General features: G+C 45.1%; 1 protein-coding gene across 1 annotated transcript in view; it reads left to right on the forward strand.

The window, feature by feature from the left end:
• Window positions 1-7,146: 7,146 nt before the first annotated feature.
• The window catches only part of ITGBL1 (integrin subunit beta like 1), a 231,755-nt gene continuing 222,956 nt past the window's right edge, over window positions 7,147-15,945 (forward strand). Inside the window, exons 1-2 of the mRNA XM_042255042.2 lie at window positions 7,147-7,456; window positions 8,412-8,632. Coding sequence (XP_042110976.1) covers window positions 7,356-7,456; window positions 8,412-8,632 — 322 coding nt within the window. The 5' untranslated portion in view covers window positions 7,147-7,355. The remainder of the gene's footprint in view (window positions 7,457-8,411; window positions 8,633-15,945) is intronic.

Consider the following 15,945-nt stretch of genomic DNA (forward strand, 5'->3'; position numbering starts at 1 on the left):
AAAATGTTCATCTCTGATATGGTCTTTTATACACTGTTATTATTATTATTTTTCCCCAAATGCTTGTCAATGTGTCAGACAATGCATTCAGTGCCCCAGACTCAGAGCTAGCAGGCAACGTGCGGAGAAGCTGTCTTAACCTACATAGAGTGCCTTTGGGCTCACAGGTGGCGCTAGTGGTAAAGAACCTGCCTGCTGATCCAGAAGACAAAAGAGATGACGAGGGTTCCATCCCTGGGTAAGGAAGATCTCCTGGAGGAGGGCATGGTAACTCACTCCAGTATTCTTGCCTGGAGAATCCGCATGGACAGAGGAGCCTGGCGGGCTATAGTTCATGGGGTCACAAAGAGTTGGACGTGCCTGAAGCAACTTAGAATGCAGGCAATGTGCCTTTAGTTTGCTTATCTTTTTCTGATTTATGTAGAATGGATCCTATTCCTGTTGGAATAATATTGAAAATAATGGAAACTGTCGTATACATAAAAGTTTTGAAACACACACCAGTGTATGGTGTGGTAGTAGTAAGGTAGCATTAGTCAGTTGTGTCCGACTCTTTGTGACCCTGTGGACCGGAGCCTGCTAGACGCCTCTGTTCATGGGATTCCCCAGGCAAGAATACTGGAGTGGGTTCCTTTCTCCAAGGGATCTTACCTACCTAAGGATCGAACCTGGGTCTCCTGCATTGCAGGCAGAGTAAGAAACCTAGCAATGATGATGAAGAGAGAGCTGAGGGACCGACCCACTGACCAGCCTGCGTAGTGAGAGAGGCAACAACCAGTCAGGAGTCCGGACGTGAGTTTGAACAAACTCCAGGATATGGTGAAGGACAAGTGAAGTCTGGCGTGCTGAGTCCATGGGGTGGCAGGGAGTTTGACATGACTAAGTGACTGAACAAGAAGGACAGATTTCAAATAAAAATGCATATAAATTAAATATATTTTTAACTTCTGGAAATATATGTCACATAATCTAGCTCCATATAAATGCCCATCACCAGAAGACTAAATACAAGTTTCCGTCATTTCCATCGCTAATAGATGTGTGTATGGAAGTGAATACGTATATTTGTTTATATTCACTTGCAAGAATATATATTCCTATTCCCTCTTTGTTACTGGAAGACTTTGAACAAATATATAAAGAAAATCGAATCACAGAAATTCAGAATTGGGGAAAACCAACATTCCCTTTACCTGTGCCACTTGGGAAACTGAAATTCATCAGGTTAAAGAAACCCGCCAAGACCTGGCAGTTAACGGATGGCAAAACCAGTTCAGAAACCCTTTTCTGAACAAACAGTTCAGTGTTCTCTCCACTGGCCGGCTCCTGGTCTTATCCTCCCCTTGCTTACTCATTTGATCAACAGTCGAGCGTGACTTTAAGAATTAAGAGTCTATTAGTCGGGATAACATAATATTAAAGTGATAAATCTTTTTCCCCTGAAGTCAATGAAAACAGCCTCCATATATTTCACTTTTCCTAAAATTTCCCTCCCACATCAACCAGAACTGTGAAAATACTCAGAAGACTGGAAGATTATTTCTTACCCCTGAAGCACCTAATATTTCCAGGTGTTTTCACTATGTGGGAGGAAAAAAAATGCTCTTGGTTTTGCTCTGATGTCTGGAAAAGTTGTTAACTAGACACCTTTTTATTCCACAGCTCTGGCCCAGATGAAAAGTTCTTTTTCTTGGATATTGAAGCTTATTTTTATTGCTGCCCGGGAATACTGAAGCTTCCTGAAAGCTTCAGAGTACCTTTAACTTTTTGGAAACACGGATGCCTCCTTTCTGCTGAAAATATTACCCGAGTGGATTTTGAGTGAAATTGAGATTTTTTAAAAAGAACACAAAACTTCAAACTTGAGGCTAAGTGATTGAACAATTAGTGTGGCTCATATATGTAGACAGATGAGTAAGAGCTGTTGATTATCTGACTCTAGATTAGCTCTCTGGATTTTTTTCTTTTTTTTTTTTTGTGAAACATATTTTCTTGCTGATTTTTCTATTTTAATGGCCTTAATGTAGCACATAATGGTGTGTTAATTCTTTCCTTCCACTAAACCTGAAATACCATACTTTGGGCTTCCCAGGCTGTAGCGCTAGTGGTAAAGAACCTGCCTGCCTGTGCAGGAGACATAAGAGACAAGGGTTCGATCCCTGGGTTGGGAAGATCCCCTGAAAGAGGGCATGGCAACCCACTCCAGTATTTTTACCTGGAGAATCCCATGGATAGAGGAGCCTAGTGGGCTATGATCCATAGGGTCACAAAGAGTCCGATAGAAGAAGCAACTTAGCATGCATGCACCATACTTTAGTTCAAACTGTTGAATCTAATCAAACTGTCAAAAAAGTATTCATTTATTCATTCATTTAATCATCCTCTAGGCAAATATTTGCTGAAATATTATTATTCCGTGCCAGGCACTGGAGTGACAGTAAGGAATGATCAAGCAGAAGTCCCTGCATTCATGGAACCTGCCTTCAATTGGGAAGAGGTAGGTAATACACAGTAGGTGAACAAAAGATGTGAGACCCTGGTCAAGGCTGCAAAAACAAAGACAGAAGAAAAGGTTCTTGGTCTGGAAGGCAGCTTTAGACAGAGCAAGGAAGGAGGGGGAGCAGAAAGGGGAGAAAGATGAGAGGGAAGGAGGAAGGGAATAGTAAATTAACCAACGAAGCTTCTCTGATGGCTCAGCAGGTAAAGAATCTGCCTGCAATGCGGGAGACACAGGAGACTCAGGTTTGATCCCTGGCTTGGGAAGATCCCCTGGAGGAGGAAAAGGCAACCCACTCCAGTAATCTTGCCTGGGAAACCCCATGGACAGAGGAGCCTGGTGGGCTACAGTCCATGGGGTTGTAAAGAGTCTGAAGCTACTGAGCCCACATGCACAAGCAAATAAATACTTCTGAAAAAATCTTGCTCAGCCTCACATCTCACACGTCTAGTTGTCTTCAGTTTTTGAGTCTTTCCTGCCTTGTCAACACGAATCACAGTGATGGAGCTGTCCATCTCTACAATTTCTATATGGGAGGGGCATCAGGAGGTCCATAATGTTGCAAATGGGCATTAGGGGGGGCCGTCTGGGATCTGAGCAGTCAGCCCTGGGAAAGGCTGTTCCCAAGGTACAGGGCAATGTCCAGCAAGGGATGTAGCTGTGAGCCATTGGCCATCAGCCAGGGGATGGCTACAGGAGCCTTGATGAGGGGATCTGGATGAGCACCCACCATGGAGACCAACATAAAGTGTCTTCTATGAAATGACACAGTATTTGAGCTTTATGCAATCAACAGTGTACAGAGCTACAATAGGGAGTGAATGTGCTGAAAACCATAGGTTAGAAAGAACTCCCCGGGAGCAGGATAAGGACAGAGACAAAAGTCAGAGGCTGGATGCAGTGAGGCCAGTTTGGAGGCTGTGGCAATGGTGGACAAAATAGAAGTAAAAGATGCTGAAGAGGGAGGCTGGATTACTAAACGGTGGAATCAACTTGATTCAGTGACTTACTGGACAATCCAGGTAAACTGTAGAGAGGAATCAAAGATAGCTCTCAGAATAGCGGCTACTGAAGTCAGTAAAATGATGTAATTAATTGTTGTTGTTCAGACGCTAAGTCCTGTCTGACTCTTTGCAACCCCATGGACTGCAGAAGCCAGGCTTCCCTGTCCTTCACCATCTCCTGGAGCTTGCTCAAACTCATGTCCATTGAGTCGGTGATGTCATCTAATCATCTCATCCTCTGTCGCCCCCTTCTCCTCCCACCCTCAATCTTTCCCAGCAACAGAGTCTTTTCCAATGGGTCAGCTCTTCACCTCAGGGGGACAAATTATTGGAGCTTCAGCTTCAGTGTTTTTAAAATATTTCTTGAACCCCAGATTCTATGATTTTGTGACCTGATGACTCAGAACTATGTTTAAGGACTAAGATGCTTTTCAGTCCCTTTAAGTTTGGTTTCAGGCACTAGAGAGTCTAGGCCTTTCTCTCAGAGCTGTCAGGGGGTCTTTGGGGTCAGTGAGAAGCTCAGAACCTTCCACACAGCAACTGGGTGCTTCCTACCTCTGTTCTCAGGCGGTGTTTGTCCTTGTGTTTTCTGCAAACTGGGAGAAGGAAGAAAGTAGGTCGTTCCAGGCATTAGTACTTTGGCAGGAAAAAAAAAAGTATATCAAAGTTTGCTAAAAAGAGAAAATGTTATTTTCTTTTATTTTGACAGAGTTTGTGTGGATGCAAGACCTTCTAGTGAGTCACCAACTCAGCCGCAATATAACTATTTCAGCTTCCTGGGAATACTGTTTCTGAGTCGCAGTGATATAATGATTTGAACATTTCAATGCTTTCAGGAACCTAGAACATACCATCTTTGCTTCACAGCTGCACATGGTCCTCATGGTAATATTCATCATTGCATGCTGCCCTGTATGAAAATACCACAGAATAAAAGAAATGTTTTAATTCCTGAACGAAGTGTTCAAACACCAGTTCCCTATTCCACAAGTCTCTTTTTCCCTCAGAAAATACGCAAAAAGCAATACATGACTCATTTGTTAAAAGTTCCATGTTTTCATTGCAAATTCCTAGTCAGGCTTTGGAATTGATGCTTCTCTTCGACGATTCCCATATTCTCTGAGTCACCAAAGTTTTTGGATGTTGGCAGGAGAGTCTGTTCCTACGATGTCCTCACAGAGTTACACGTGGCCAGGAAGGAACAGGGTGCCTGGATTTGAACTAGTAGTGAGGGTGGGTGTCATTCTTCCATCCAGGCATCCATGACCCCAGGCCTGGGCGCTGTGCAAATAGAATTCTCAGCAATACTGTTGAAGTGTAGCCAATGATTCCATAGGTCTGGGGCGAGGGTGCTGAGATCTTGCGTTTGTAACGAGTCCGCAGGTGCTGAGGATGCCGGTTCAGGAAATGACTGGTTTAGGGATTCCCTCCGTCTCTCCTCCAGATACGCCCCTCCCACACAGGATGATCACGTGATCCAGGGCATCCAGTAACACCAGACTTGGCGGCTCCTTCTAAACCACACTGTGGCTACCCAGGACTCCGGAATTTCCCGCCCAGACAGCTCGCTGTTGTGTACGCACATCTACCCAGTCTGTCCTTCCTCTGGCCGATGCCACCGCCAGTGTGTACGTGCGTGGTTCAGTAAGGGTTGGCAAGGGGTCAGCCTTCGGAGAAAAGAGAGAGAAGCTGGTGGCCCTCGGTTCAGGGACCTCCATATGCCTTTTTGCCCTAGCAGGTAAATGGTGGAGGTGGTCTTTTTAAAAAACAACAACAACAACAACAACAACTTTTTATTTTGTATTGCACTATAACCGATTGATGAATAATGTTGTGATAGTTTCGGGTGAACAGCAAAGGGACTCAGGCACACACACACGTATATCTATTTTCCAAATTCCCCTCCCACCCAGGCTGCCACATAACTCTGAGAAGAGTTCCCCATGCTCTACAGTAGGTCCTTGCTGGTGATCCACTCTAAATACAGCAGCGTGTACCAGTCCATCCCACACTCCCTAACTATCCCTTCCCCATATGCTTCCTCCTACCAATCCTAAGTTCCTTCTCAAGATTTTTTGATGTGGGCCATCTTTAAAGTCCTTATTGAATTTGTAACAATATTGCTTCTGTTCTCACGTTTTGGTTTTTTGGCCACCATCTTAGCTCCCCAACCAGGGATCGAATCCAAACCCGCCCTGCATTGGAAGGCAAGGTTTGAGGACAGATCCCTGGGCGTGGTCTTACATCTGTTCACGTAAATGACAGGAAGAGATTCCATCCGGAAATGTTTTCTCTGATTTTAAGGGCAGGGCACAGTTTGGGTGGTTCTGTTTCATGAGAATCTACTGCCTCTAAAGGTCTTAGAACAATGGGAGAATTTTTCTTCCCTTCCATAGAAGGGTCCACACCTTTCCCAGGTGACCGCGCCAGGTAGGGAACAGCGCTGGCTTTGAGGGCTCCTAGCTTTTAGCTGAAGTCCAACTTCCTGTGTGAATTTGAGTAAGTCCATCACTTTTGAGCAGGAAGGCATGCTTTGGTCCCAGTCTCTTGATCTTTATAATGGGAATACTACCCCACTCTCTGCCACATCTTCCCCATTTCCAGCCAACTTATCCTCATCCTTTGGCCTTTATCTCAAATGCCATCATTTTTTTTTTTTCATTGAGAAAATTTTTATTGAAATATATTTGGCATAATATTGTGTGAATTCCACATGGACAACGTGTCAATTTGATACTTTTTTATATTGGACCACAGTAACTAGATCAGACGCTTGGAGCTAAGATGGGAGTAACTGGCAACGGTTCCTCCTTTTATGCTCCTGATTTCATTCTATGTCTGCTAGCCCAATGGATTCCTAGAGCAGGGATCATGTCCCCTTAATTGTCTGCTGCGTCTTTACTGGCACACAGCCTGACGCCTAATAGATGCTCAACCTGTGTTTGCTAAATGAGGAAACGAATGTGTGGCTATTGTCAGAATTGCAGAGAGAATTTCCTAAGTGACTGGCACCGAGTAGGTGCTTCGCAAGTGACATTCATGATTTTTCAGTGCCATTGACACTGGAATCACACATTGTATCTTCTCATACTCAATCCGTGGGGAGAACGGGGTGAACTTGGAACAGCTACAGTCTGAACAGTCCAAGTCAAGAAAAAAATGTGGTGTGATAAACTACTGGCCTGAACAACTAGAAGCATGACACGCTTTTTAAAGGCTTAAGGAAACGAGAGATCCATAATTTAAAACGCAGGATCACAAGTGCAAAAAAGCGGCCCTTAACTCATATTGCTTGCCCCTCACAACTCACACCACAGACAGTCCAAGAGCGCACCTTCTTGAAGAGCAAGGGGTGAAAAGGAATTCCCTCCTGACATCACCTAACTCCCTCCTTCCTCTCCTCATCTCTGGGGATTATCTTATCTGTCCCTTTAATGTCAGCCAGCCCAAATAGCCTCTTGTCAAATATTTCTGGGGCCTGTACTTGAAGAAAGGAAGGATTCTCTCAAATCTGTGAACAGGACATTTTTCTTTCTCTCTCTCTCTTTTTTTATGTCAAAATAAACCATCTGCTTGTACAACTGTTTCTAATTACTTCCCTGCCTAGACTCTCCACTTGAGGGGTTTGGTACCAGCACCCCGCCCAGAGCGCTGCCGCCCAAACCCTCGCAGGCAGCTCGTCCACGCCCTCGCAGCTCCGGGTAGAGCCCGGTCCGGTACGCCTGGGTGTTTGTGGGTCCCTCTGCCCGGCCGTCTGCTGGGGGCACCTCTCCCCCCTCGGTCTCCCCGCCCCCCGCCCCCGGGAGCCCCACCTCGCAGCCACGCTCCTTGCTTCTGCAGCCTGGAAACTCAGCATGCGTCCCGCAGGCTTGGGGAGCGTCTTGCTGCTGGTGTCCTCCCTTCTCCTGCCAGGGGGGCTGTCAGCTGTTCCGCAAAGCTTTTCGCCGTCTCTGAGGTAAGTCTGGTTTGTTTTTCTTGAAGACAGACCTGCCCTGCCTTGCGTGGCGGGACTCAAAGCTCCGGGATGGCTGCCCCAAGCCAAGAGCAGTTAGGAAGTTGGACGCCAGATCAACTGTTTTTCAACCTGTTCCGATTCTCCTTCCATCTACACTGTGCATTGCCTTACCCCTGTTCATTTGCCCTTCCTTGGGAAGAATACAGTCATTGAATACATTTATCATTTCCTCCTGCTCCAGTGCGTATCAGGAGGAATTTTCTGCCATGCCAGGTGTACCTTTGTGCTCTCACCACCTAGAAGGCAGAGCATGGGGCGGGCATTAACATTTTGCATGACATTTTCAGAGGATTGGAGGCACATCTCGATAACTAAACTTGTATGCTTTAAAAGCATAGTTTGTAAGTATCGCTTATTGCAACTTGAAAAAGCCTTATGTCCTCTGCTATCATAACCTGTATGGTTCTTTCTATATAATCATCTCTCCTTTTTCATAAAACAACTGCCCCTGACCATCAGCTAGCAACAGGACTTTTGAAACAGAACTGAAAAGTCAGCCAAGAGTCAGACTTTGGATTAATTTGCATTTAATCTAAATGCGCTGTGTAAGGTTCGGTGGCGGACCTCCAAGGGGGCAGGCCCGGATCCTCCAGTTCACCTGGAAGACGGTCCTCTTCTTCGGTGGGGCAGGTCACCACTTAGACACCTGTGGTCATTTCTCCGGTGATGACCAGTGGATGGCATCAGCTTGGTCCTCGGAGAAACGTGGGGGTGGGGGTGGGGGGGTGCCCAGGCTAATGATCCCCAGGGGGTTGGCGGTCGGTCTCCGGTTCGGGATCTGGGTGGACCCTGGGAGGCCGCGGCGGCGGGCCGCGTTGAGGGGGTGGTGCTCGGAGCAGAAGGGGAAGTGCCTGGACGTGACCGTGGCCCCCGCTGTGGTCTGTCGCCCCTGCAGGAGCGGCCCGGGCGCCGCTGCGTGCAGGCTGTCCCGGGCCGAGTCGGAGCGCCGGTGCCGCGCGCCCGGGCAGCCCCCAGGGGGCGCTCTGTGCCACGGCCGCGGCCGCTGCGACTGCGGGGTGTGCATCTGTCACGTGAGTGAGCCCGGCGTGTACTTCGGGCCCCTGTGCGAGTGCCACGAGTGGGTGTGCGAGACCTACGACGGCAGCACCTGTGCAGGTAAGGGGGCGCGACGCCGGGCCCTCCGTATGCGCTCCCCGGGGGGCTTCGGCCCCTTGGGGGAAGGGGAGGCTGGGGGACCATCCCATCTGCATCCTAGAAGCCACCGCAGGGAGGGGGCGGGCCCTGCCTTCCGCCAGTCGGTTCTGGAATCACGCCTCTTAACCCCGACCTCTTGCTCTAGGGCCCAGACTTCAGTGGAAATAATATTTGCTAAGGTTCACTCGCTCGATTACAAATCTCAGCTTCTACTGTTTCTTCCTCATTACAGACCAAACCTCCCCACTTCCCCGTAAATGGAGTTATTTCGCTGGGCTCTCCACCCTGATCACGCATGTTAATCATAATATTTGCAGAGTGGAAGCCCCTATTTGTTTTATTTCTTAATTGAAGGGTAGCTGATCGACAGTGTGGCGTCAGCTTCTCACCCGTGTTTTCTTTCTTTACCAAGGAAGCACCGGAAAATCTGATTTTCCTAAATTCCAGGGAAGCCCACTGTGTTTTTGAATGTGGATTTGCCCTCTCAGAGGTAGCATTTAGTTGACACGTAGTGGCCTGTATCAGAAAATCGTACACCAAAACGAGCAGGCCTGTATTTTCTTGGAAGCGATAGCTTTGGTATTGTTTTCGCTGCTCGCATTTTTTGGCTTCAGTGCAGCTTGGTGTTTTGTAAGGGTGGAGTGAAAATAAATTCATTTCCTTTGCACATTTTAAAGGAGTGATTTGGGTTCTCATACTGGAAGGGGTCAAGCTATTTCTTCGAAGAGAACACCCCTCATGTCTATAACCAGTTTCACATAACTGCGCCATTTGCTTCGAGCCAAGAACCTCAATCAGGTCATTGTGAATGATCCAGGCCCTCGGTCAGTAAAAGTGCATTCTCAGTGCACTTTTGTGGGAATACACACAGTGCATTCCCACCAGTGTTTGGCAGACTTGTAGGGAAAAAAAAAAAAGAAATCCACTTATTTTACCCACAGTGTAGCTGAGAATAAGAGTCCAACACTAACAGAGAGATCAAGCATGAGTTTATAGCAAAATGTTTTTTTTATTTTTCCTCCTGTGGCATTTGGGCCTAGAAGCGCAAGGAGGGTATGTAATATGCGGGCTGTTTGACAATGAAAAAAAAAAAGTAACAAAAGTAATTTGGAGGGCCACAGGTGCTTCTGTGTGTTTGTGTAGCCTTGGAGGCTGTGGTTCAACCCTTTAAAATTATTGAATGCCACAGCTTATTTTAGCTTGTCAGTCCCACATGCTACAGTGCTATTAAGGGCAGCCCTTTGGAATGAAAGCTAAGTATGGGCTAATATTTCTCTCCAAATTCAACTGTTACCTGGCTTCTCTGTCTTTGATTGCCTCTGGCAAGGCCTCCTCAATATTGTGAGTTCTGGACACAGTTTTCAGGGCATTTTGCATTGTTCTTTCATTGGAAACATAAGAAGCAGAATGCAGTTTTTCAGCCAGTAAGCTAGTTCTGGTTACCAGTAGCTTGAACTCCCCCTTTAAAGAAGCCGATCGGTTTCCTTTCTGTTAGTTAAAGGGTGGCTGTGGTATGTATATATACTCTTGTTTATCTCCCATGGAAAATGATTTTTGTTTTGTCCTGCTATCTTGTCACTGCATTCCTTCCATCCTGGTGCAGAATGCAGCCCTGAGTCATGCATGGTTTTGTTTGCTTGTGTGTGCATTCCTGCTTCTCTATATTTAAGACTGAATGAAAGAACTGTGTTTGTTTCCAGTCCTCATCTTTCACGCTGTTGCCCATTGACGCCGGCTCGCTGGGCCTGGTGTAGAATCTGCCGCTGCACATTCACTGGCTACATTTGCCAGGCCAGTGAGGACAGCCTTACACACGGTCTATCTGGTTATCTTGCCAGCTTGCCCTCTTGTTCTGTGCTTCAAGTTTAGCTACTCCATTCTGTCTGCAAGAAATAATTCCTATATTATCGCCAGTAAGGTGGAAACATGGGCTTCCCCAGTGGCTCAGCAGTAAAAAGAATCTGCCTGCAATTCAGGAGACACAGGAGACGTGGGTTCGATCGCTGGGTCAGGAAGAGCCCCTGGAGAAGGAAATGGCAACCCACTCCAGTATTCTTGCCTGGGAAATCTCCTGGACAGAGGGGCCTCCTGGGCTATAGGCCATGGGGTCGCAAAGAGTCGAACATGACTGAGCACTCACTCCAGATAGAAACAGCAGGTTGTCTTTTATGTTTTATGTGCTTCTGGGCCTTGGTCTCTGTGATGAGCCCCTGTAGGAGATTTTCAGAAATAGAGTAACTTCCAGAGACTTGCCCCACCTCTGTGAAGAAAACACAGTTCTGCTCTGGCAGGGTATCAGAGAGTGGTTAAGACTGTGGGCTCTGGGAGAAGTTTTCCAGGATTTGAATCCCACACTTAACATCTGTCTGAACTTGGGCAGTTACTTAACATTTCTGAGCCTTGATTTCTTCATCTGAAAAATGGGAATAATAAAGTAGCTATCTTATGGGATTGTTGTGAGGTCTAACAGATGCAGGAGACTTTTGCATGAAGTCAGCACTCAGACATGAATATGCTTGTATGTGTCTATATAACATTATTTTGGGATGCGCAAAAGGTGAGCTAGGATGAATGGATAGAAAGAGATGAATAGATAAACAGCCTGGCTTTGTGTTTGTTAGTCAGTTGATCCTGTGAAAGCAATTTAGTTTCATTAATGTCTTGGGGGTGGGGGTGGGGGGACCTGTTATTGATCCAAAGTTCAAAAGGTCAAGCAAGGACAGCAATTTTGGCTCAAGCTGAGAGCAGCTGTAGGAGATACACTGTGCTCTTTTCAAGTTAAGTCCACTGGGATTCTTACACCGTGACTCATAGGAGACATACTTACTTTAGATGAGCTGGTTGAGAGTGATGACGTTTACACACGATCGCAAGTGGTCTCTCTCTCCCAGTCTCCACTGGCTCCTGGCACATGATCTTCCTCCAAATTCTGTAGCATAAAGATCTGACCCAGCGATTATTCGTGTGGGTGTGATGGTCTATTGAGGAGTAAACTCATCTTGGTGAAATATTTCTTTAAGAACAGTCAAATGTTTGATTCTATAAAAACAAACTTTTGGTTTGGAATTCAGGGTATCCTGAATAACCCCCCCTGGGTACCTGTGATTACACTTAAAGTATTGGGTTTCTTAAACATTTTTCCAATCACTTTTTGAAATACATCACTTAAAAGAGTTTCATTTTTAGGAACTTGGGAAAGCTAACTGAATCCATTATAGCCAGTTCTCTAAAGTGCTATTAGAGAAGGGAATGGTAACCCACTCCAGTGTTCTTGCCTGGAGAATTCCGTGGACAGAGGAACTTGGCAGGCTACAGTCCATGGGGTCACAAAGAGTCAGACACGACTGAGCAACTAACACACACACACACACACACACACACACACACACACACACACACACTCTCTCTCTCTCTCTCTCTGCTATATGGCCTTCCCTGATGGCTCAGTGGGTAAAGAATATGCCTTCAGTGCGGGAGAAGAAAGAGACTTGGGTTTGATCCCTGGGTCAAGAAGATCCAGGGATCAAACCCATGAATCACATCGACAGAGAAGCCTGGAGGGTTACAATCCAAAGGGCTGCAAAGAGTTGGACAAACGGAGAGACTAAGCACTCACACTTGCACACACAAAGTGCTGTATATTTGCTAGACTCCCTGTTTACTATTAGAGATGTTGTTATGTAGTTGCTTAGTCATGTCTGATCTTTGCAACCCCATGGACTGTAGTTCACCAGGCTCCTCTGTCCATGGGATTTCCCAGGCAAGAATACTGGAATGGATTGCCATTTCATTTTCCGGAGGATCTTTCTGACTCAGGGATTAAACCTGTGTCTCCTGCATTGGCGGGTGGATTCTTTACCGCTGCGCCACCAGGGAAGCCCCATAAGATGTTGTAAATACATGCATATGTATAACTGAATCACTTTGCTGTATACCTGAAACGAATGGGACATTGTTCATCAACTGTATTCACATATAAAAGGAAAAGTTAAAAAATAATAAAATGAATGTCAGTTAACTCCTAAAAAAATAAAAGTGCTACAAAAGATGAGGAATACATGACAGGTTCCCACTGAGGAGAAATACCAAATGCCTATAAGGCAAGGAAGAATGTAATTTCTATGTATTTCTATGAGGGTTCCATTAAGGTAGGAATTTCATATTGTGGTGTAAATTCTGGAAAAATTGTAGCATTTGACATAAATCTTTTAGTATAAGGAGGTTTTTATTCCAAAGGGTGGACAATTGGAATTCTGAGTGAATAAAAATTGAAGAAATGATTTAGAGGCAGAAAAACATGTGGGTGCGTTTGGAGAAGTGTAAAGGGTTCTGGGGCTGGCTTTGCTGGAAATTAGGGCTGTGGGAAGCCTGGTAGAAGATATATTGAGAGGTGCAGCTGGACAGCTGGCAGAGAGCTCTGAACCTGAAGGTGAAAGTTAAATGCTCAGTTGTGTCCGACTCTTTTGCGACCCCATGGATTACGTAGTCCATGGAATTCTCCAGGCCAGAATGCTGGAGTGGGTAGCCCTTCCCTTCTCCAGGGGATCTTCCCAACCCAGGGATCGAACCCAGGTCTCCTGCAGAAGAATTGCAGGCAGATTCTTTACCAGCTGAGCTACAAGGGAAGCACGCTGAATGTGAAGCCTGTGCTCAGTTAAACAGTATATAGGAACCATGAAGCAGTTTGAACATGGGAGTTTGAACATGACTGATGGTCAATGCTTTGATTCATGGAAAGTAATATGGTGCCTGGGGGCCCAGCAGGTTGGGATAGGCACTTGATGGGGAGGAACTCAGGTTAGATTGTGTTTGAATACTAGTTCCCAGGGGAGAGAATAAGGATAGAATTATGAGGCATTTTAAAGACTGCTGGAAGATAGAATCATATGCTTTAATACTCAGGGATGAGTAAGATGGTATCAGTGATAGAACTGATGGAAGAAAGTCAGGAGAAAGAGTCAGAAAACTCATCAATGGTGAAAAGGCCCTGCTAAATTAAAAACACTTATTTTTATCTGGAATTGCTGTGAAACGAAGAATGATTGCTTATAGAATGAGTCTGGACTTTATGGCACTTCTGGGGTTAGATTGGAATCTCGTCTGAATTGTTAACTCGAGTTAACTTGTTTCTGTCATTCATCCCTGAGACAGTCATTTGATTTCTCTGAAAGTTAGTTTCTTTTTCTGGAACATCTTTATGGGTATAAAGAACTTGACATTCTGCAGGATATTATTCAGAATAATTTTTAATCTTTATGTATAAATACATTTAATATCTATATAATTTAAAAATTAATTTATTCAGTTCAGTTCAGTTGCTCAGTCATGTCTGACTCTTTGCAACCCCATGGACCACAGCACTCCAGGCCTCCCTATCCATCACCAACTCCCGAGGTTTACTCAGACTCATGTCCATTGAGTCCGTGATGCCATCCAGCCATCTCATCCTCTGTCTTCCCCTTCTCCTCCTGCCCCCAATCCCTCCCAGCATCAGAGTCTTTACCAATGAGTCAACTCTTCACATGAGGTGGCCAAAGTACTGGAGTTTTAGCTTTAGCATCATTCCTTCCAAGAACACCCAGGACTGATCTCCTTTAGAATGGACTGGTTGGATCTCCTTGCAGTCCAAGGGACTCTCAAGAGTCTTCTCCAACACCACAGTTCTAAAGCATCAATTCTTCGGTACTCAGCTTTCTTTACAGTCCAACTCTCACATCCATACATGACCACTGGAAAAACCATAGCCTTGACTTTACTTTGTTGGTAAAGTAATGTTCCTGTTTTTTACTGTGCTGTCTAGGTTGATCATAACTTTCTTTCCAAGGAGCAAGCATCTTTTAATTTCATGGCTGCAATCACCATTTGCAGTGATTTTGGAGCCCCCCAAAAGATTAATTAATAGATTTAATTTATTCAGACTATGAAACATCCTTATAAGCATTGGTTTAAACACACATGGTATGAAAATACTTCAAATAGATGGAAATACCCCTAATATGGAAGTATTAGTAATTTTTTTTCTGGCAGCTATTTCTGATGTCTACACTGTTAAGTAGTATGAGAGCTGTATATGACTATTCATGAGAGCTGGATTTTCTGAATCCTTATAGTCTGTCCTAGAAGTGTTGGACCTACTTGCTCTTCACAGTTGCATTTTACTTAAATTTTTTTTTTTTCAAAATTGGAGTGTAGTTGTCTTACACTGTTTCTACTGTACAGCACTGTGAATTAGCTGTGTGTGCGTATATCCCCTCCCTCTTGGACCTCCCTTCCATCCTCCCATCTCACCCCTCCAGGCCATCACAGAGTGCCGAGTTGAGCTCTCTGTTATACAGCAGCTTCCTCCTAGCTATCTCTCTAACATGTGGTAGTATAGATATGTCCGTGCTACTTTCTCAGCTCATCTCACTCATCTCACATGGCCCCACCCCATGTTCACAGGCCCATTCTCTACGCCTGCGTCTCGATCTCTGCCCTGAAGATAGGTTCATCAGGACCATTTTTCTAGATTCCACATACATGCATTAATATATGTTCTTTCTTTTTCTCTTTCTGACCTACTTCACTGTATATGACAGACTCTAGATTTATCCGCATCTCTACAAATGACCCAATTGTGTTCCTTTTTATGGCTGAATAATATTCCATTGTATATATGCACCACAGCTTTATCCACTCCTCTGCTGACGGATGTTTAAGTTGCTTTCATATCCTGGCTACTGTAAAGAACACTGTGATGAACACTGGGGTACATGTGTCTTTGGAATTATGGTTGCATTTTCTTAGAGAATTGAATAACTGGCTCCAAGCCTATTTTGTGGAGTCACTCTTTGGTGTTTCTTTCTTAGTGGTCTTCTGTTTTCCACCTTGCCCCCCAACCCCCCTTAGATGCAATTCTGTATCCAAAGATCCAACCTATCCTGGATCATGGAGGACTGGGGTACATGTTTATTGTAAGACATCCACATTGTAAGTGGTGCTGTGCAGTTCAAACCTGTGCAGTTCAAAGGTCAACTGATTTATTGAAACATTACTCCGCGTCCTAGAGTCATCGGGGGTTGGGTTGTTTAATCACAGGAATGTAAACCAACTTAAGACTGAATAATAATCATTCTAGTTCTTGAAACTCTCCAGTTTCCAGTCCCATACTTCAGTCCTCTCCCTGCTCTCCAAACTTTTTTTTCTCTCACTATTCATCATGTTTATTTCATTTCCAAATTCTGCTCATTTGGGGCAAGGAGTTCAGCTATTATTTCTATTATCTTGTTTCTTGG

Source organism: Ovis aries, chromosome 10 (genome assembly GCF_016772045.2).
Source record: "Ovis aries strain OAR_USU_Benz2616 breed Rambouillet chromosome 10, ARS-UI_Ramb_v3.0, whole genome shotgun sequence".
In the NCBI taxonomy this organism is placed as follows: domain Eukaryota; kingdom Metazoa; phylum Chordata; class Mammalia; order Artiodactyla; family Bovidae; genus Ovis; species Ovis aries.